The 16,239-nt window shown below is 33.5% G+C and overlaps 1 protein-coding gene across 1 annotated transcript in view; it reads right to left on the bottom strand.

Moving 5' to 3' along the window:
- The window catches only part of LOC139490609 (uncharacterized), a 90,262-nt gene extending 74,456 nt beyond the window's left edge, over positions 1-15,806 (bottom strand). The window contains exons 1-3 of the mRNA XM_071277497.1: positions 15,446-15,806; positions 12,001-12,230; positions 8,797-8,861 (exon numbers count right to left, since the gene is read on the bottom strand). Coding sequence (XP_071133598.1) covers positions 8,797-8,861; positions 12,001-12,230; positions 15,446-15,665 — 515 coding nt within the window. The 5' untranslated portion in view covers positions 15,666-15,806. The remainder of the gene's footprint in view (positions 1-8,796; positions 8,862-12,000; positions 12,231-15,445) is intronic.
- Between the last annotated feature and the right edge of the window lie 433 nt (positions 15,807-16,239).

Raw genomic sequence — 16,239 nt, 5'->3', positions numbered from 1 at the left:
ATTGAAGATGACGTTTTTCTGGAAACTCCATCTAATACAATCTTTATATATACAGAGTCAATGATTTGGTTGAATTTTAGGGACATTGAAAGACCAGGGGGGTCTCAACCTCATTTAAGCGGTCTCGGGTAGGTTTTCGCTATATATTTTGAATATCCAACTGGCACTTTGGGCGCTCCGTAAACATAGAAGACAGGAAGTGTACCCAAAGTCCTTTTAGTCACGTTTGTATCTACCTATTGACTAAATGTCTGTTAAATATTAGTAAGATTGAGAGATCAGGGGGCTCTCACCATCACCCTGTGCCCTTTGTCCTAAAATTTGGACATTTTTTGACTGAAAAGTGACAATCTTAGCCCTCCGTAGATATTGAAGATGACGTTTTTCTGGAAACTCCATCTAATACAATCTTTATATATACAGAGTCAATGATTTGGTTGAATTTTAGGGACATTGAAAGACCAGGGGGGTCTCAACCTCATTTAAGCGGTCTCGGGGTAGGTTTTCGCTATATATTTTGAATATCCAACTGGCACTTTGGGCGCTCCGTAAACATAGAAGACAGGAAGTGTACCCAAAGTCCTTTTAGTCACGTTTGTATCTACCTATTGACTAAATGTCTGTTAAATATTAGTAAGATTGAGAGATCAGGGGGCTCTCAACCATCACCCTGTGCCCTTTGTCCTAAAATTTGGACATTTTTTGACTGAAAAGTGACAATCTTAGCCCTCCGTAGATATTGAAGATGACGTTTTTCTGGAAACTCCATCTAATACAATCTTTATATATACAGAGTCAATGATTTGGTTGAATTTTAGGGACATTGAAAGACCAGGGGGGTCTCAACCTCATTTAAGCGGTCTCGGGTAGGTTTTCGCTATATATTTTGAATATCCAACTGGCACTTTGGGCGCTCCGTAAACATAGAAGACAGGAAGTGTACCCAAAGTCCTTTTAGTCACGTTTGTATCTACCTATTGACTAAATGTCTGTTAAATATTAGTAAGATTGAGAGATCAGGGGGCTCTCACCATCACCCTGTGCCCTTTGTCCTAAAATTTGGACATTTTTTGACTGAAAAGTGACAATCTTAGCCCTCCGTAGATATTGAAGATGACGTTTTTCTGGAAACTCCATCTAATACAATCTTTATATATACAGAGTCAATGATTTGGTTGAATTTTAGGGACATTGAAAGACCAGGGGGGTCTCAACCTCATTTAAGCGGTCTCGGGTAGGTTTTCGCTATATATTTTGAATATCCAACTGGCACTTTGGGCGCTCCGTAAACATAGAAGACAGGAAGTGTACCCAAAGTCCTTTTAGTCACGTTTGTATCTACCTATTGACTAAATGTCTGTTAAATATTAGTAAGATTGAGAGATCAGGGGGCTCTCACCATCACCCTGTGCCCTTTGTCCTAAAATTTGGACATTTTTTGACTGAAATTTTTTTTTTTGGCTTTCCATATATATTTCTATTTATAGTTAAAAATATTTCTAGAGTTATTGGTTTTTCTTTTTGTCGTAAGAAACATTATACACAAAAGTACATCTTTGAAGTCGTTTTTATGACAAAACTCTATATTACATACAGACAAATAAGTCGCACGGAAAAGGGTTTATATTCGAGGACAACGAGAAATTGCGACAGCTTGAAAAGGTCATTTAATGATTCCTACGTATCTTTTCAGTCCTTTTGACTATGAAAATCGTGCTTTTTATAATTTCAAGTATTTAATTTCTTATGATTTTTCACTAAATTTTGAATATCAAACTGGCTGCTAGCAGCCGGTTGGATATTGAATATCGAATAACGAATAACGAACCGGCTGCTAACTTCACATACATTATTATATATTATAATGAAGTCATTATTAATAAATGTAGATGTAACGTACATTTATTATATACCGTTTGTAAGGTAAACCAGTATTGAATATTAATATACAGATACACGTAAATTACATATCAGCCGACCGTGCAAGGGCTGTATAGCCATGATTGATCAGTTAGATTTAAGGTTCCGATATCAGGAAAAAACATGCGGTAGATAGCAGTATTTGTCCGTGATGGTTTGTTGAATGAACAGTATTTAAAAAACAAGATCCATTTCATGGGTGAATTATTTCTAAATTACAGCTTTATTAAGTATCAAAATTCGGGTTTGGAATCCAACCGCTTTTTGTTAGGACTTAAAACATTAATTGAATAGCAATTTGCGTATGTTTACATTTCGTGTCTTTTTTGTTTCTGGTACTAGTTCAAATATGGTTTTATTGTTTTATATATAAAATGAAAATCTAAAAAAGTTACATTGATATAATCAGTTTATTATATGACATTTTGATGACTTAGAGTGAATGAGCGATTTGTTTTGTGGTTTTTTTTTTCATTTCAGGGAAAAATGACAATAATTGATATGGATGTTTTATATATGTGTAATTGTAATCTGTGATATGTATATTGAAGTGTGATTATAATAAAGATAAAAAAAAATAAAGCCAGTCAAGGTCGTTAAAAACTTCCTTATATATATTACATATCACTTTCCGATTTAGTGTCTAGTCAAAGGTCAAGCACCACATTTAGTTAAACATGTCAGAGGCGAGTGAGTAGATTATCACCTGGACGGACGTGTTGACATTATGTCCTGGAAACTATCATAATGTCTGATGATGGCAGTGAAACACACCAACAACAGCCCGTATTATCTTGTGATATCTTTACCATTTTGCATTTGTTTGAACATCAAGCCGCCGACTGGGTTTTATCAGCTCGGAATGGACGTTACAAACTTATAGTAAAATGGACACCAGGGAAGATAGCGGAAAGAGAGAGGTCGACATTACCACCTAAAAAGAAGTCATCAAAGTCCCGTTCTGAAAGGAATAACCGCAGGCTGAGGGAATTTTTTGCCAAAAAGTCTGAGTCAACTGCAGAGATTGGAACTCCAGCTCAAATGTTAGAAAATGACTCCTCAAAATCTGATGAGCTAGGCAATACCGCTCAACCAATAGAGACAGATTCGGCAACGACGCACCGGCTGAGCTAATCTCTAAGAAAGATGAAGCTCCTCCACTACCAACAGCCACATCATCGCCAAAAGGTTCCGCTTTCTCTATTAATGCCGAGGGTACATCGACAACTGGTAGAGAAAGAAAGGAACGCCGCAAACACAAAAAGGGGGAGATAATAATACAAAAAATCACACTAGACCTTCCACAAAAGACTTACCTACTAGAAGTGGAAGGAAAAACAATACTGAAAGCAAATTGTGACACATTAAAAGAACAAGTCAAAGGTCAAGCATGTGTAAAAAAACACGTGACATCCGATGATAATTTCAATGTATTAACATCAACTAATGTACCCATATTTTGAATATTATATTTATTGTGTCTGTTTATTTAACGCATCAAGGTAAAAATATCGGAAATTGATGAGACTGCCATTAAAGTGAGAGGGTTAGCGCTATAGAACCAGGTTTAATCCACAATTTTCTACATTTGAAAATGCCTGTACCAAGTCAGGAATATGACAGTTTTTGTCCATTCGTTTTTGATGCGTTTTGTTATTTGATTTTGCCATGTGATTATGGACTTTCCCAATTGATCTTCCTCTAAGTTCAGTAGTTTTGTGATTTTACTTTTTGAACATTTTCTACTTACAATACATTTTACTTGCTACTTAGTTAATAAGATCTAATAACAGTTAAAGGTAATATTTATTATATTTCTGTATCATATAACCTGTGATATTCGTAAAGTATATATATTTATGTTATATGAAATAGCTTGTTATTTATATATGTTGAATTGCTATTTCAGACTTGTTTTTATCTACTGGTACAATAAATCATCAGAACCCTTAGCTCTTGTTGGTGTTATTCCTTAGCATTGAAAACCACCTACTACATAATAAATAATAACAAGGAACATTTGTAAAGATTTGATATCTAGGATCATGTAAAATAACAAAATACCGAACTCCGAGGAAAATTCAACTTACGAAAAGTCCATAATCGCGTACAATGGGAGGTTACCAACCATCACAAACTTTTGCTTCGTATTTAACATGCTTTTTTGTTGAAGAAAGATTTGCTTCTTTCCAGATTTACGGTATTTAACGATAAATCGGAATCTTTTTGTAGCTGGAAGGCGTGTTTTAAAAGCATGATGTCAGAACTCGAAGTTAATCCGTCCGAGGATCTTGATCTCTTAGTGAAATATTTGGGTTCGGAATTATCCTCATATGCCAACAGTAAAAGATCAGCAAACGCTCACAAGGGACGTTCTAGACTGTGGGAAAGATTATTTGAGAAGTACGGTTGTCCAGAAATGATATACACAGCACTTTGTAATAAAATTGAAACTTTCCAAAACTGAAAGCTAAAGACAATAAAAATGGGACATTCTATATGAAATTGAGGCAGTAAAAGAAGATCAGTAATTTCGACAACTTCTATCATTCTACGATTCATCGTCTGGAAAACTACCAATTGTTAAGAAACTACCGCATGGTATACAGGAGAAATGGACAAATCATGCCTTGAAGTACAAGAAACAACACGATGTTATCAGGTAATCTAATATCTGATATCAATGATGATGGCGAATCCGATTCAGATAACAATGATTCCATCTTTCAAGACCAGTTCCCCGAAACATCTTACAGGGTTCAGATTCAACAATCAACTTGTTTTAACTTATATTATGGCTACAATCCTACAAGTCTTACCAGTGGCAATGGTGCTATTAGAAATATGATACCTGCTCCGCCGCTACCAAACATACCGCAAAAAACCAGCATCTTACAGCCCGCCAATCAAGCAGAAGGATCATCACACTTTACAGTTGACGAAATACTAGAATCACATTTCCGAGAGATAAAGACTAGTTGTATTTTGAGGGACTAGTAGTTGAGAACTTCGATTTTGACATATTGGCTGGCATTCTATTTATTATTTACGTCATCAAGTGAATTTAACAACCGCGAAAATTACTTGATGTGAAGTCTGCTAGAAAGGGCTAAACGTGAAATTAAGTATCTGCGAAAAAAAGTTAGGTTACAGTATGCGAAGTTTATAATGGGGATACTTGGATCTGATACGGCGTAGGAGGACCTTAATTGACGTGTGCTAGTAATTGGCCAACTAATACAAGAAGGCGTCGTATTAAAAACTACCGACGATCTATATTGCGGCGGTAATTTACCAGAATATCTTCATAGTAAGTAGGAAAGAGAATAACAAGTCTTACAGAAGTGTAGCTTTGAATTAATTTATCAGCTACAAAAACAATCATTGCACCTAAACAAGGTACAATCGTCGCCTGTCTTTGGGAACTCGGACCTAATCGTATTGCTAAACGTTCTAGCTGTCAGTCTCCAAAGACCATAAGTGCAAGGTACTTACAAAGTGTTGTCTTGGGTAATTAAGAAGTAGTCTGGAATTCCTGTCACTTCTTGAAAACGCAGTAGCTGATTGTGAGTCAAAACCACAATATTATGGACTGCAGAACTGAACCCAGCCTTTACTAGCGCACAAAGCGTATTTTCTTCTTATCCCCCGATTGCTCTCATTGGCCAATCGACAAACTCTGGATAATAACTGATGGAGCCTTATAAACATGCGGCCTTGTAGTTGTACGTAAGCAGAAAAAAGAAAATTCTTCTCGCAAGGTTCTTCCATGCAAAACTTGGACAAACTCAACATCAGTGGTTTCATTGAAGCCTTGGAGCTTTATTAAAAAAACTTTAGTCTGTACATTATTCAATCTTTATCTACAAGTTAATTTTCATTAAACCCTTTGCTTTCAACTATCAAATATCTATTAGACATGTTTCCGACCACATTCGAACTGTTGCTCTTTACGCCAGGGGACTAAACCCTCCTATAAACTCACAAACACAAAGGACATTAAGCTATACCTGAATATAGATGCGTTATTTGATGAAGGACTTTTGGTTGTCAAACGAATTCTCCCGTTTTCACATGTCGGGAATTAATAATTGTACCACGTCAGGCATTAGATGAATTATTTACTTCAATTCACATTAGAATATACCATCCGTCGTGTCACCTAATGAAGTTTATATTACAAAAATGCTTTTAAGCATTAGACATGGACAAGGCGATCGAATATGTAACTTATAGCTGTCACCAGTGTGCTTCATCGTTGAATACTCCAAAGGTCCGCGAAGATTAGTTTCAGCATAACCCCCTAGAACAATTGGTTCTTTATTTGCTGCAGTTGTTTTAAAACGTGAGCATCAGTTAGTGTTTGCTTTTCGAGAAGGCGTAACCTCTTACACCGTGACCTTTACGAAACTATTCGATACCGAGCGCCATCACAATTTACGAAACGACATTATTAACTGTTCCTTGAAGTCCACCAACTGAACGGCCCATTTGCTGTTATTTAAAACATCAGTTAAAAGACGTACTGTAGAATTTGTGAGTCTCAAAAATGTTAACAAAAAGCCAGGTGGTTGAAAAAGTTATTAAGAAACTAGATTGAAACCCATAAAGCTCAACATTAACGCCATTAACGCTTTTACTTGTCAGATGCCTACTGAAAACACGTATTCAAAATCGAGGACTTTCTGCACGAGAAATGTAGAGAGATTAGTTTTCCAATAATTAAGTACCACTTTCCGATCAAAATCTTGTTATTGCCAAACACGAACGAAAATTTAAGAAACATTCACACAGCGAGAGGACAATGTGTTCCTCAGGCAAATTACCAATGTGTTCGGATGGAGAAATTGATGACAAAGTATATCTATGATATGACCGCAACCAAACTAAGTCACGCGATAGATACCTAGTGGTAGCTCTGGATACCCCATCGTGCAATATTCGTAAATTAATTGGATCCCAATTAAGACAAACTTATTTTATCTTATCATGTAAAATGTTCTGATTGCTACAAGTTTCCTATGATATTTCGCAACTTGAAACATTCAGTGTCTTCCTCCGCATTCATGAATGACGACGACGAAAGAGTGAACATCATCTCCTATCCACCTCCATGTGTGCCGATAAAACCTAAATCTATACCCGACCTTCCAAGATTGCCGTCTGTAATATCGCATCAAAGTACTCAACTAGGAAATGTCGAACAATACTTTATTGCAAACAGTTCAGACATGAATCTAAGGAACTTTGAAATTGACACACAAGTGAAAACATTTATTGACTCCAGACGAAATAAAACAAAATTTATCATCATCTGATTAAATGAATCAACCGGATCGCAAGCGCGTACTTCAAAAGAAGTCAATGACTATATGCTACTGAGAAGAATGGAAAGATTCCAAATGTATGTTGAGCAGTTCAATTTTTTCAGTTTTATTGTAAGGGGCAGAAAATCTCCAACACCAGAGGACAGTCTACCCTGCGAAGGTGATTATAATTGAGTAAAAATAAAGAGCGAAAGCGCCAGGTCGTTTCATATTTAGGAAAATGATTTTCAATGTGCATTTGACATTTATCTTTAACTTTCCTCATCCTGTTTTTACGATAAAATAACTTTGTATTTCACAGTGTTAGTCAATTAAATGACAATATCTCAAGTCGAATAGTTGTGTAGTGATTTTCCATGTTGGCGCAGGTCGAGTAAAACGCGCAATAATTCTACAGTTCAAAACAAAGAGTTGATGAATAAGTCAATTCAAGGTTTTCAAAATGAGAAACAAAGTCTACATTGCACTTGTATAAGTATTTAGTTGAATTAATCATTCATATCTTGCATATGTTTGAGTTTACACTTGTGTATTAAAATGATAAGGTGATTACTTCGAAGAAGAAAATGATATTTAAATAAACAAGATAATAGTTATCTATTGAAAAAATTGTGCAGACTGTTGTCTATAATAGTACAAATATGTCATACACATAGTGTTGGTTGTTTAGACATATAATTTGACGAACTCCTTTTTAGCTCACCTTGCCAAAAAGCCAAAATGAGCTGTCATCATCACTTAGCGTCCGTAGTCGTTGTCTGTTGACGTTCACTATAAAAAAAACTTTTTTCATCAGAAACAAATGGGGCGAATTTAACCATTGTTGGCTAAAATCTTTATCGGGGTATCTCGTTTTGAAATAAGTCTGATGACGCTGACTGCCAACCAAGATGGCCGACATTGCTAAACAGCATACAGAATAAAAATGCAAGTGTTGTCTATCATTTTGAAAAGCGTTATAAATACAGAAATCTGACGAAGGCAGACATGTTGAGAATGTTGAGATCTACCAATTGTCCATATATGTCAAAACTGTCAGTGAACTTCTCATTGCCCAAATTTCACCACGATTCTCCCTTTTTACTCTTATCTTGAAAACGATAAAGGATACAGTGAAAATGTAAATTGCAAACACGATCAACACGACCAGATCTACAAATAAGTCTGCATGCTTGAATTTGTCAGTATACAACTCATTAGAGTAATTGCTCTTTGATGACGATTTTACCTTTTTTTTTTGACGTACTTGCATTGTATCTTAAAATCATAATAGAAAGACGGAAATTTGAATTAGCAAAATTTATCAGCAAGATATTATCTTTAATAAAGAAAATGTAGCGGTAATCGATGGACGATGGCCAATATCTTCAAACAAGTAAAACTTTACCAATAAAATAAGAAGTCTATCAAGCTTTATAGCAGTGATAGTCCTTATAAATGAGGATGTTGTCCTCTTTTGTGTTTTGAGTTGAAACTTGGAAATTTGTCATGAATTCTCTTTTCGTCCACTATGTAGGTCCCAGTTCTAATAGTAATGAAAGACACTTACTCTTTCCACTTCTGTAAATTGCTTTGAATGTCGGAACTCTGTACGTTTGGCAATCTCCCGAATGACTAAAATAAATGGAAAAAAAACTGTGGATTATGATTAACTGCTAAACGGAAACTTACAAACGAAATTATAAAGAATTGTGGTTTGAAGCGATAACCTATTTATCAAATCGACTAGATTAACTGATAATCTGTATTTATTTTTGGAACGGTGGTATGAAGTACACTGTACATTGGATGATAAGTTTAATCAAATAGATATCTCTCAATTTCACAAACGCACATAATTTGACGAACGAACGAAATATATGCACGCATTTCAAATTATATAATTCAATAACTTCAGGACAATTACGAAACGCTTATGACATAAATTTCCAATGAGAAACCCTTCCATCTCAGATTATATTTAATATTTTAATAAGATTATGAAATTTCCACCCATTCCATCCCAATTGACTATACATCGTGTCTCCGAACTTTATGGTTTCTATGACACGAGTGAAGTATATCTTTCATATGCCTCACAACAAGCGTGCAAACGAAGTCGTTACTGCAGGTATGCATGTACTGAAATTATAAAAGCATTATAACAAGAAACCAAACGAAATAGAAAATAAAGGGAATCAAAAATTGAAAAAAAGAAACGAAAAAAAAACCGAGATCAAATATCATTAATTTCAAATAAAAAGAAGGAAAGGAAACCAAAATATACGGTTAACTGTTCTGGTGGGTTCTTTTTTAAGGTTTTTCCTCTATGCGAGTAAAGACCTTATTTTTTTTTGGACACGCTCTCCTACCGCTTCTATTAAAGTTATCAATACCAAATTGAAACCATCGATAGACCTCATCATGAAGTTTTACCAGATGAACTTTTGTAGGATTTTATTATCCCCTTAAGAAGTTACCTCCCTTTTATTGTTTTAACCAGATGACCCAGTTCAGGATTTTATCATCCCCTTTAGAAGTTATCTCCCTTTTATTGATTTTTTTCAACATGGCCCACCGTCGTTGTTTTTAAAGATATCATGACCTTATTTGTACTATAGGTACATCTCATCATAATGTAATACAATATGAGGCTGCATAGGATTTCATCATCCCCTTTGAGAGTTATATATCCTTGAAGCAATTTCTTTTATTTTCATTTTTCTCAAAAAGTATTAGAGATAGAATTTAATTGAAAATGACAGCATGTACAAGAACAGATTGCAATGTTTATAAACATAAACAATTAATTTGTTACTTACCCTTAAAAGGAGTTATTTCCCTTTAAAAATTATAAATATTTTTTGAAAATTTTTATTTCGAGGACGGGAAGTCTAGAGACTTGCAACCTTCACCAATAATCTATAATTCACGTGACCTTTAATATGAAGCCAAGGTCAAAGGTCAACGAGTGCAAAATAAAATTACGCTGCAATTTCAAACTTACATATTGGGGAAACGATAAAACTTTGCTGCATACATACAGCGTATAAATGTTCCTCTCGAAGAGCTCTACATTGTATACAATAAGCCCAAAAATGTCCGACCGTCTGTTCAAAAGTTAAAACAGGATGATTCTTAAAAGTACATTTGTGTGTATATCTTTTTAAAGGTAACATATATCAACCTACTATAAACTGCAAAGATGATCAGTAATTCAAGACCTTCAATTTGAGGCCAATATTAAGTCATGATGAAATTTCACCTTGACCTTCACAGTATACTATGACCTTGACCTTGTGATATTTGAAAGGTCAAGTGGTCCTGAGTTGAATTGTGGTAGTCCCATGTCTCTACCACTTCCAGTTCTCAAGTTTGGTATTGCATCATATATTTGATGATTCATTGTGACCTTGATGAACTTTTAAATCGTCCAATTTTTTCTATGATGTTGTCCTTCGAATGAAGATCATTTATGACTTAGCACATTTGAGATATCTGCTGTAGTTTTAGAGATAATCCAGTTTGAAGTTTTTCGAGCGGAGGCATAATTATTGAAGCAACAACAGTTTACCACCTGATATTCTATGAAATTGAAGAGTTTCACATGGTTATATGTTTGACCAAATAACAGAAACATTCCATGAAAAAAACACCAAACCAGATGCTCCGCAGGACCCCGAACAGTTGGGGCAAGTATGGACACAACATTCAAGCTTGATACAGTTCTGAATTTGGATTGTGATTAAATAGTTAAACAACATAGGTTTCTGACACAAAATGAATGTGGTCTAAGAACTAAATATTAAAAACTTTAAAATTTTAAATTGGACATTTACCTATTATGGTCCAATATCCAAAATCTAAATACATGGTTAGATTCAGCTTATCAAAGAACCCCAAGATATCAATTTTTGATGAAATCAAATAAAGTTCAATTTTGGACCCTTCAGACTTCAATGTGTATCAATTTGATAACCGGGCCCAAATATAAAAAATCTAAATACATGGTTAGATTCAGCATACATCAAAGAACCCAACACATTGAATTTTTGTTGAAATCAAAAAAAGTTTAATTTTGGACCCCGATTTGGACCAACTTGAAAACTGGGCCTATAATAAAAAATCTAAAAACATTTTTAGATTCAGCATATCAAAGAACCCTTAGGATTCAATTTCTGTTGATATCAAACAAAGTTTAATTTTGGACCACGATTTAGACCAACTTGAAAACTGGACCCATAAGCAAAAATAATAATACATGTTAAGATTCAGCATATCAAAGAACTCCAAGGATTGCAAATTGTCACAGGGTAAATGGCCATTTGGTCTTTGTAAATAGGGCGTTGAATATTGTGACGAAATATAATGTGGCAAACCATTTATTTCACACTGAAAGTACATAATTATAATAAACATTTATTTCAAATGTTAACTTGAAGTTTCCTTTTAAATTGAACTATGAATTGGATAGAAGTACATGCATGATAAGGCCTTAAAGAAAAATGGTCATTTACCCTGTGACAATACCATGCAAGAAATTAATTTAAGTTGCAGTATAAAAACAATATTAGGTCGATGCCATAAATATATAATCCTTTTTGTAATCGGCACAAAACTGGGGAAGGACTTATTAAATCGTCGCACTTCCCCCAGGTTTTCAGCCTCATACAATCAAGTTTTTTTTCTGACATTGACCTAATATTGTATATTAATAAGTACTATAACTTTATAGTTTGTTTCCATGGTAACATATTATTTACAATGAACTTACCTTTGTGACATTGTCCCATGCTGTTGTGAATATAGTACTTTCTACTTTCCCTTCATCCAGGTGAGCTAAGAAATTTCTGTAATATTTTATCCTGGCTAAATCTGAAGAAGGTGCTGTTTCATTATCAGATGGTAACCTGTAAAATCCACCATGAGTAGGACTGATATTGGTCAGGTTTCTGAGTAACGTTATTACTAGAGTTACGTCAAATGTTTTAGAATCAGGTACATCTAGAAACAAAATATATAAGATCATCAAATCGTTAAAGATTTCAGACAAATTCATAAATTAGTAACCTTTATATATCCTAAGAAAAAGATGGAAGATCACAGACACTTGATCATCTTTTCTATAAATAACCCTATGTTCTTAGAGTAAGATGGAAGGTCTCAGAACTTGAAAATTTCTATGAATAACCTCTATGTATCCTTAATGGGAATAATTAAAAACAATGTTAGTAAAAGTTCTAAATAAGGGACATGAGGAAAACTTCTTTCATATACACAACGAACAGGTGTTTTATCTTTAATATTTAAAAAAAATATCCATTACTGTAGACAATTATCGTCCAATATCATTATTAAATGTAGATTTGAAAATACTATCTATCTCAGATCATGTTTTAGCTCACAGTGACTAAAAACACTTCTTCCTAAATTAATTAATATAGATCAAACTGGATATGTAAAAAAATCGTTTTATTGGATTTAACTTATGGAAAATCTAAGATATAATGGACTATGCAGAATCAAACGGAATAGATGGGGTTATATCTGTTGATTTTACAAAAGCTTTTGATTCTTTGGAATGGGAATTTGTGTTAAACGTTCTAAAACATTTGGGTTTTAATGAATCATTCATATCATGGGTGAAAACATTATATAAGGGAATACAGAATGTGTGTAATAAATAATGGATGGGTATCCGAAATTTTTGAAAACTCTAGAGGAATCCGACAAGGGTGTCCTTTATCGGTTTATTTTTTGTTTTATCGGTCGAAATTATGGTGGAACGATTGAGGCAAACAAAACTCAGACATTAAAGGTTTTCGTATTGATATAGATAATAAAACACATAGCATCAAACTATCCCAATTAGCTGATGATGCACTACTGTTTTGTTGTTCAAAGTCAGCTATATCGAAAGCTATGAATATAATTGAAACATTTGGTTCTTTCTCAGAGTTGAAGTTGAACCGTAACAAAATAGAAGGAATTTGGATTGGGGTGCTTAAAAACAGCGTAAGCGTAGATAAGATTGAGGGCATACGCTGGACGGACAAACCCGTCAAAACTTTAGGTATATGTTTTGGTCACGACAGACTTCAATGTGAAAAGTTAAATTCGGAAATAGATAACATGAAATCATTAATTAAACCATGGGAAAAAGAAATTAATAATGGTTTGGAAAATATTGATCATAATTGTTTTAATATTACCAAAATTTACATTTTTGACTACTTCGTGCAAAGTTCCAGATATTTACTTAAAAAAAATTGAAAGCTGCTGTTTCAGATATATTTGGGAAGGAAAAAAATGACAAAGTAAAAAGAAACAAATTTATTGGGGAATACCAAAAAGGGGTTAAGAATGATTGATTTTGACAGTTATTTTACAGCACTGAAAGCCTCATGGGTCTCCAAATTAACAACAACTAATCTGCCAAATTGGAAAATGATTCTTACCAAATATTTTAACTTTCTTGTCTTTAACATTTAGATAATATTAGATCAATAAATGAATTTATCATTAGCCGACTTTTTTTTACAAGTAATTTCAAGTTGGGTTAAAACAGGAGGAGGTTAAGCAACATTTTCTGATCACTTTCCGCATATTAGAAAACAGATTATTTGGGGAAATAAATATATTAAATATCGCAACAAATGCTTTTTTTTTCCAGAACTGGGTAAAAAGTGGATTGGTGTATATCAACGACATATTGTATCATGAAGGAAATTTATTCGAAAGTTTTAATTTAAAAAAAAAATCAAACTGGATTGCAGAGGAAAAAGATGTTAAAATCCTGCATCCCATAAGAATGGATGCACGTTTTTAAAAAAGAAAACTCTGTTAAGAGTATAATCAATATATGTAAGGTTAAAGTAGGATGGCAAAATAAACAAATTGAAACGAAAGATATCAATAATAAAATACTCTATAAAACTTTAGTAGATAAAAATATGCAAAGCCAATTGGTATCATCATTTGGACAAGATATTAAATTAAAATGCTTTCCACATATTTCATTTGTATAGGATTATGTATGGTTGAAAATTTTCATTTCTTTATTACATGTTCATTTTTGAAAGATTTTTGGGAGAAAGTAAATTATCATCTAGCTAAAATGAATTTTCAAAACAAGATATTAGCAAAACATATGGTATTTGAATACAAAATATCAGATCAAGGGTATAACGGTTTTAACTATTTCTTGACAATTTTAGGTTTTTGTATTTACAAGTCGATCTATGTATCCGAGGAAAACTGAAATGGTTAGTTTTGTACATGCATGCTTTGATTATAAAGCAGCTACGAAGGGTTATGAATAAGAACAAAACAGTATCTCAAAATGTATTTTTCATAAAGTTAAAAAGATTGATCAAATTAGTTGATGGGAATTTTTTTTTTATATTTTATTATATTCTGTGTATTTTCCTTGATACACTAAAAGTATTTCACAGAGATTTATTGAAGCTCGGAACATGAAGTTAAGTTGTAACAAGCAATCAGAAGAATAAAGAATATTCATTTGTTGTTAAAAGAAAAAAAAAATTATTGCCGGATTCATCTTCACTTTGTTTTTATTGGACACTTCCTGTATAGTTAAAGGACAAAAAATAAAATCAGAGATTTGTGTTACAAATAGAACACTTTCAAAGAAATAACAGATAGTGGATTATTTCTATAAATAAACTACAAAAATCCTTAGATTACGATGAAGGATCACAGAAATTTGATCAATTCTACAAATGACCTTAATATATATTTTTGTAAAACTGAAGACCACAGAAACTTGATCATTTTTACAAAACTACCTGTATAATTCCTGGGAGTAAGATTGACAATCAGAGATATTGGATCATTTTCATAAAACGCAGAATACATAAAAACAAAGCGTGGAAACAAAACGCTACAAAGAAATAGTGTCTAAAATTGTAGAAACATCATTGGTTCATTTAAATTTTCAATGCATTTTCAGTAGACAAACTTTATTTTTGTTGTTTTGGTACATTTTATTTCACCAGTATTAGCAACTGGTTAATGATGAAAACTTTCAAAGTCTGTTGACAATATATGTCTGTCACAGGCTAAAATATAACAGGTCAGAAAGTTAGAGAACAGAACTTTCTACCGTTGTTTGAAATATAAAATGCTCTTACACTGGAATTTAGGGAATGTAAAGTTTCAATGTAATTAACTAACATAAAACATGACTGTTAACTTACCGGGAAATCTTGGGAACAGGAGATTCCACTGTGACTGGTTTATTACTCGTTTCTTTTTAAGGTCTTTCAGTTTATTGTACTCTTTCTTCAGAGAGAAATCTAAGCATGATGGAGCAAATTCCTGATCAAACAGAGCTCTTGCTGCACGAGGAGATATTCCCGTCAGTAATAGGCCCATCCTGACATAGTTTTCTTCCTCTTGTGAAAGTCTAGACGCCATGGTGAGAGGCTGTAATAATTAAAGTTGATAGTTGTCTTTTGTTCAGGCTTCCAATTTATTTCTTTATGCAATATTTATCGTAGCTATTCATATATTTGGAACTTAGATCGTGGCTGCACTTCTCATGATTGTCCCCATCTAGGTTTCTTATTAACCTCTGAGAATATTTTCTGAAAAGAAAACCATAAATAAACCAGATGCACCGCAGGGCGCAGCTTTACACGACCGCAGAGGTTGAACCCTGAACGGTTGGGGCAAGTATGGACACAACATTCAAGCTGGATTCAGCTCTAAATTTTGATTTTGATTAAAGAGTTGACACAGCATAGGTTTCTGACACAGAATGAATGTGGTATAATGAACTTAAAATTTTTGTTTTGCCTTTGAGCAATTCACTATGCTGTTGAATATTAATCCTCTCAAAAAAATGTTTTAAGAAATTAATTTATCAGTTGGTAGTAAAAGTGAATATACATTGTATATTGTATAAAACAATGATTTAAGTTGATTTAACTACTATTCTGGACAAAGAAAGATAACTCCAATTGCAAATTTCTTGCTATTGCACAATATT

Source organism: Mytilus edulis, chromosome 10 (assembly GCF_963676685.1).
Source record: "Mytilus edulis chromosome 10, xbMytEdul2.2, whole genome shotgun sequence".
Taxonomy (NCBI): domain Eukaryota; kingdom Metazoa; phylum Mollusca; class Bivalvia; order Mytilida; family Mytilidae; genus Mytilus; species Mytilus edulis.
Note: the sequence above shows the minus strand (reverse complement) of the source record. Positions and strands in the feature narration are given on the sequence as shown.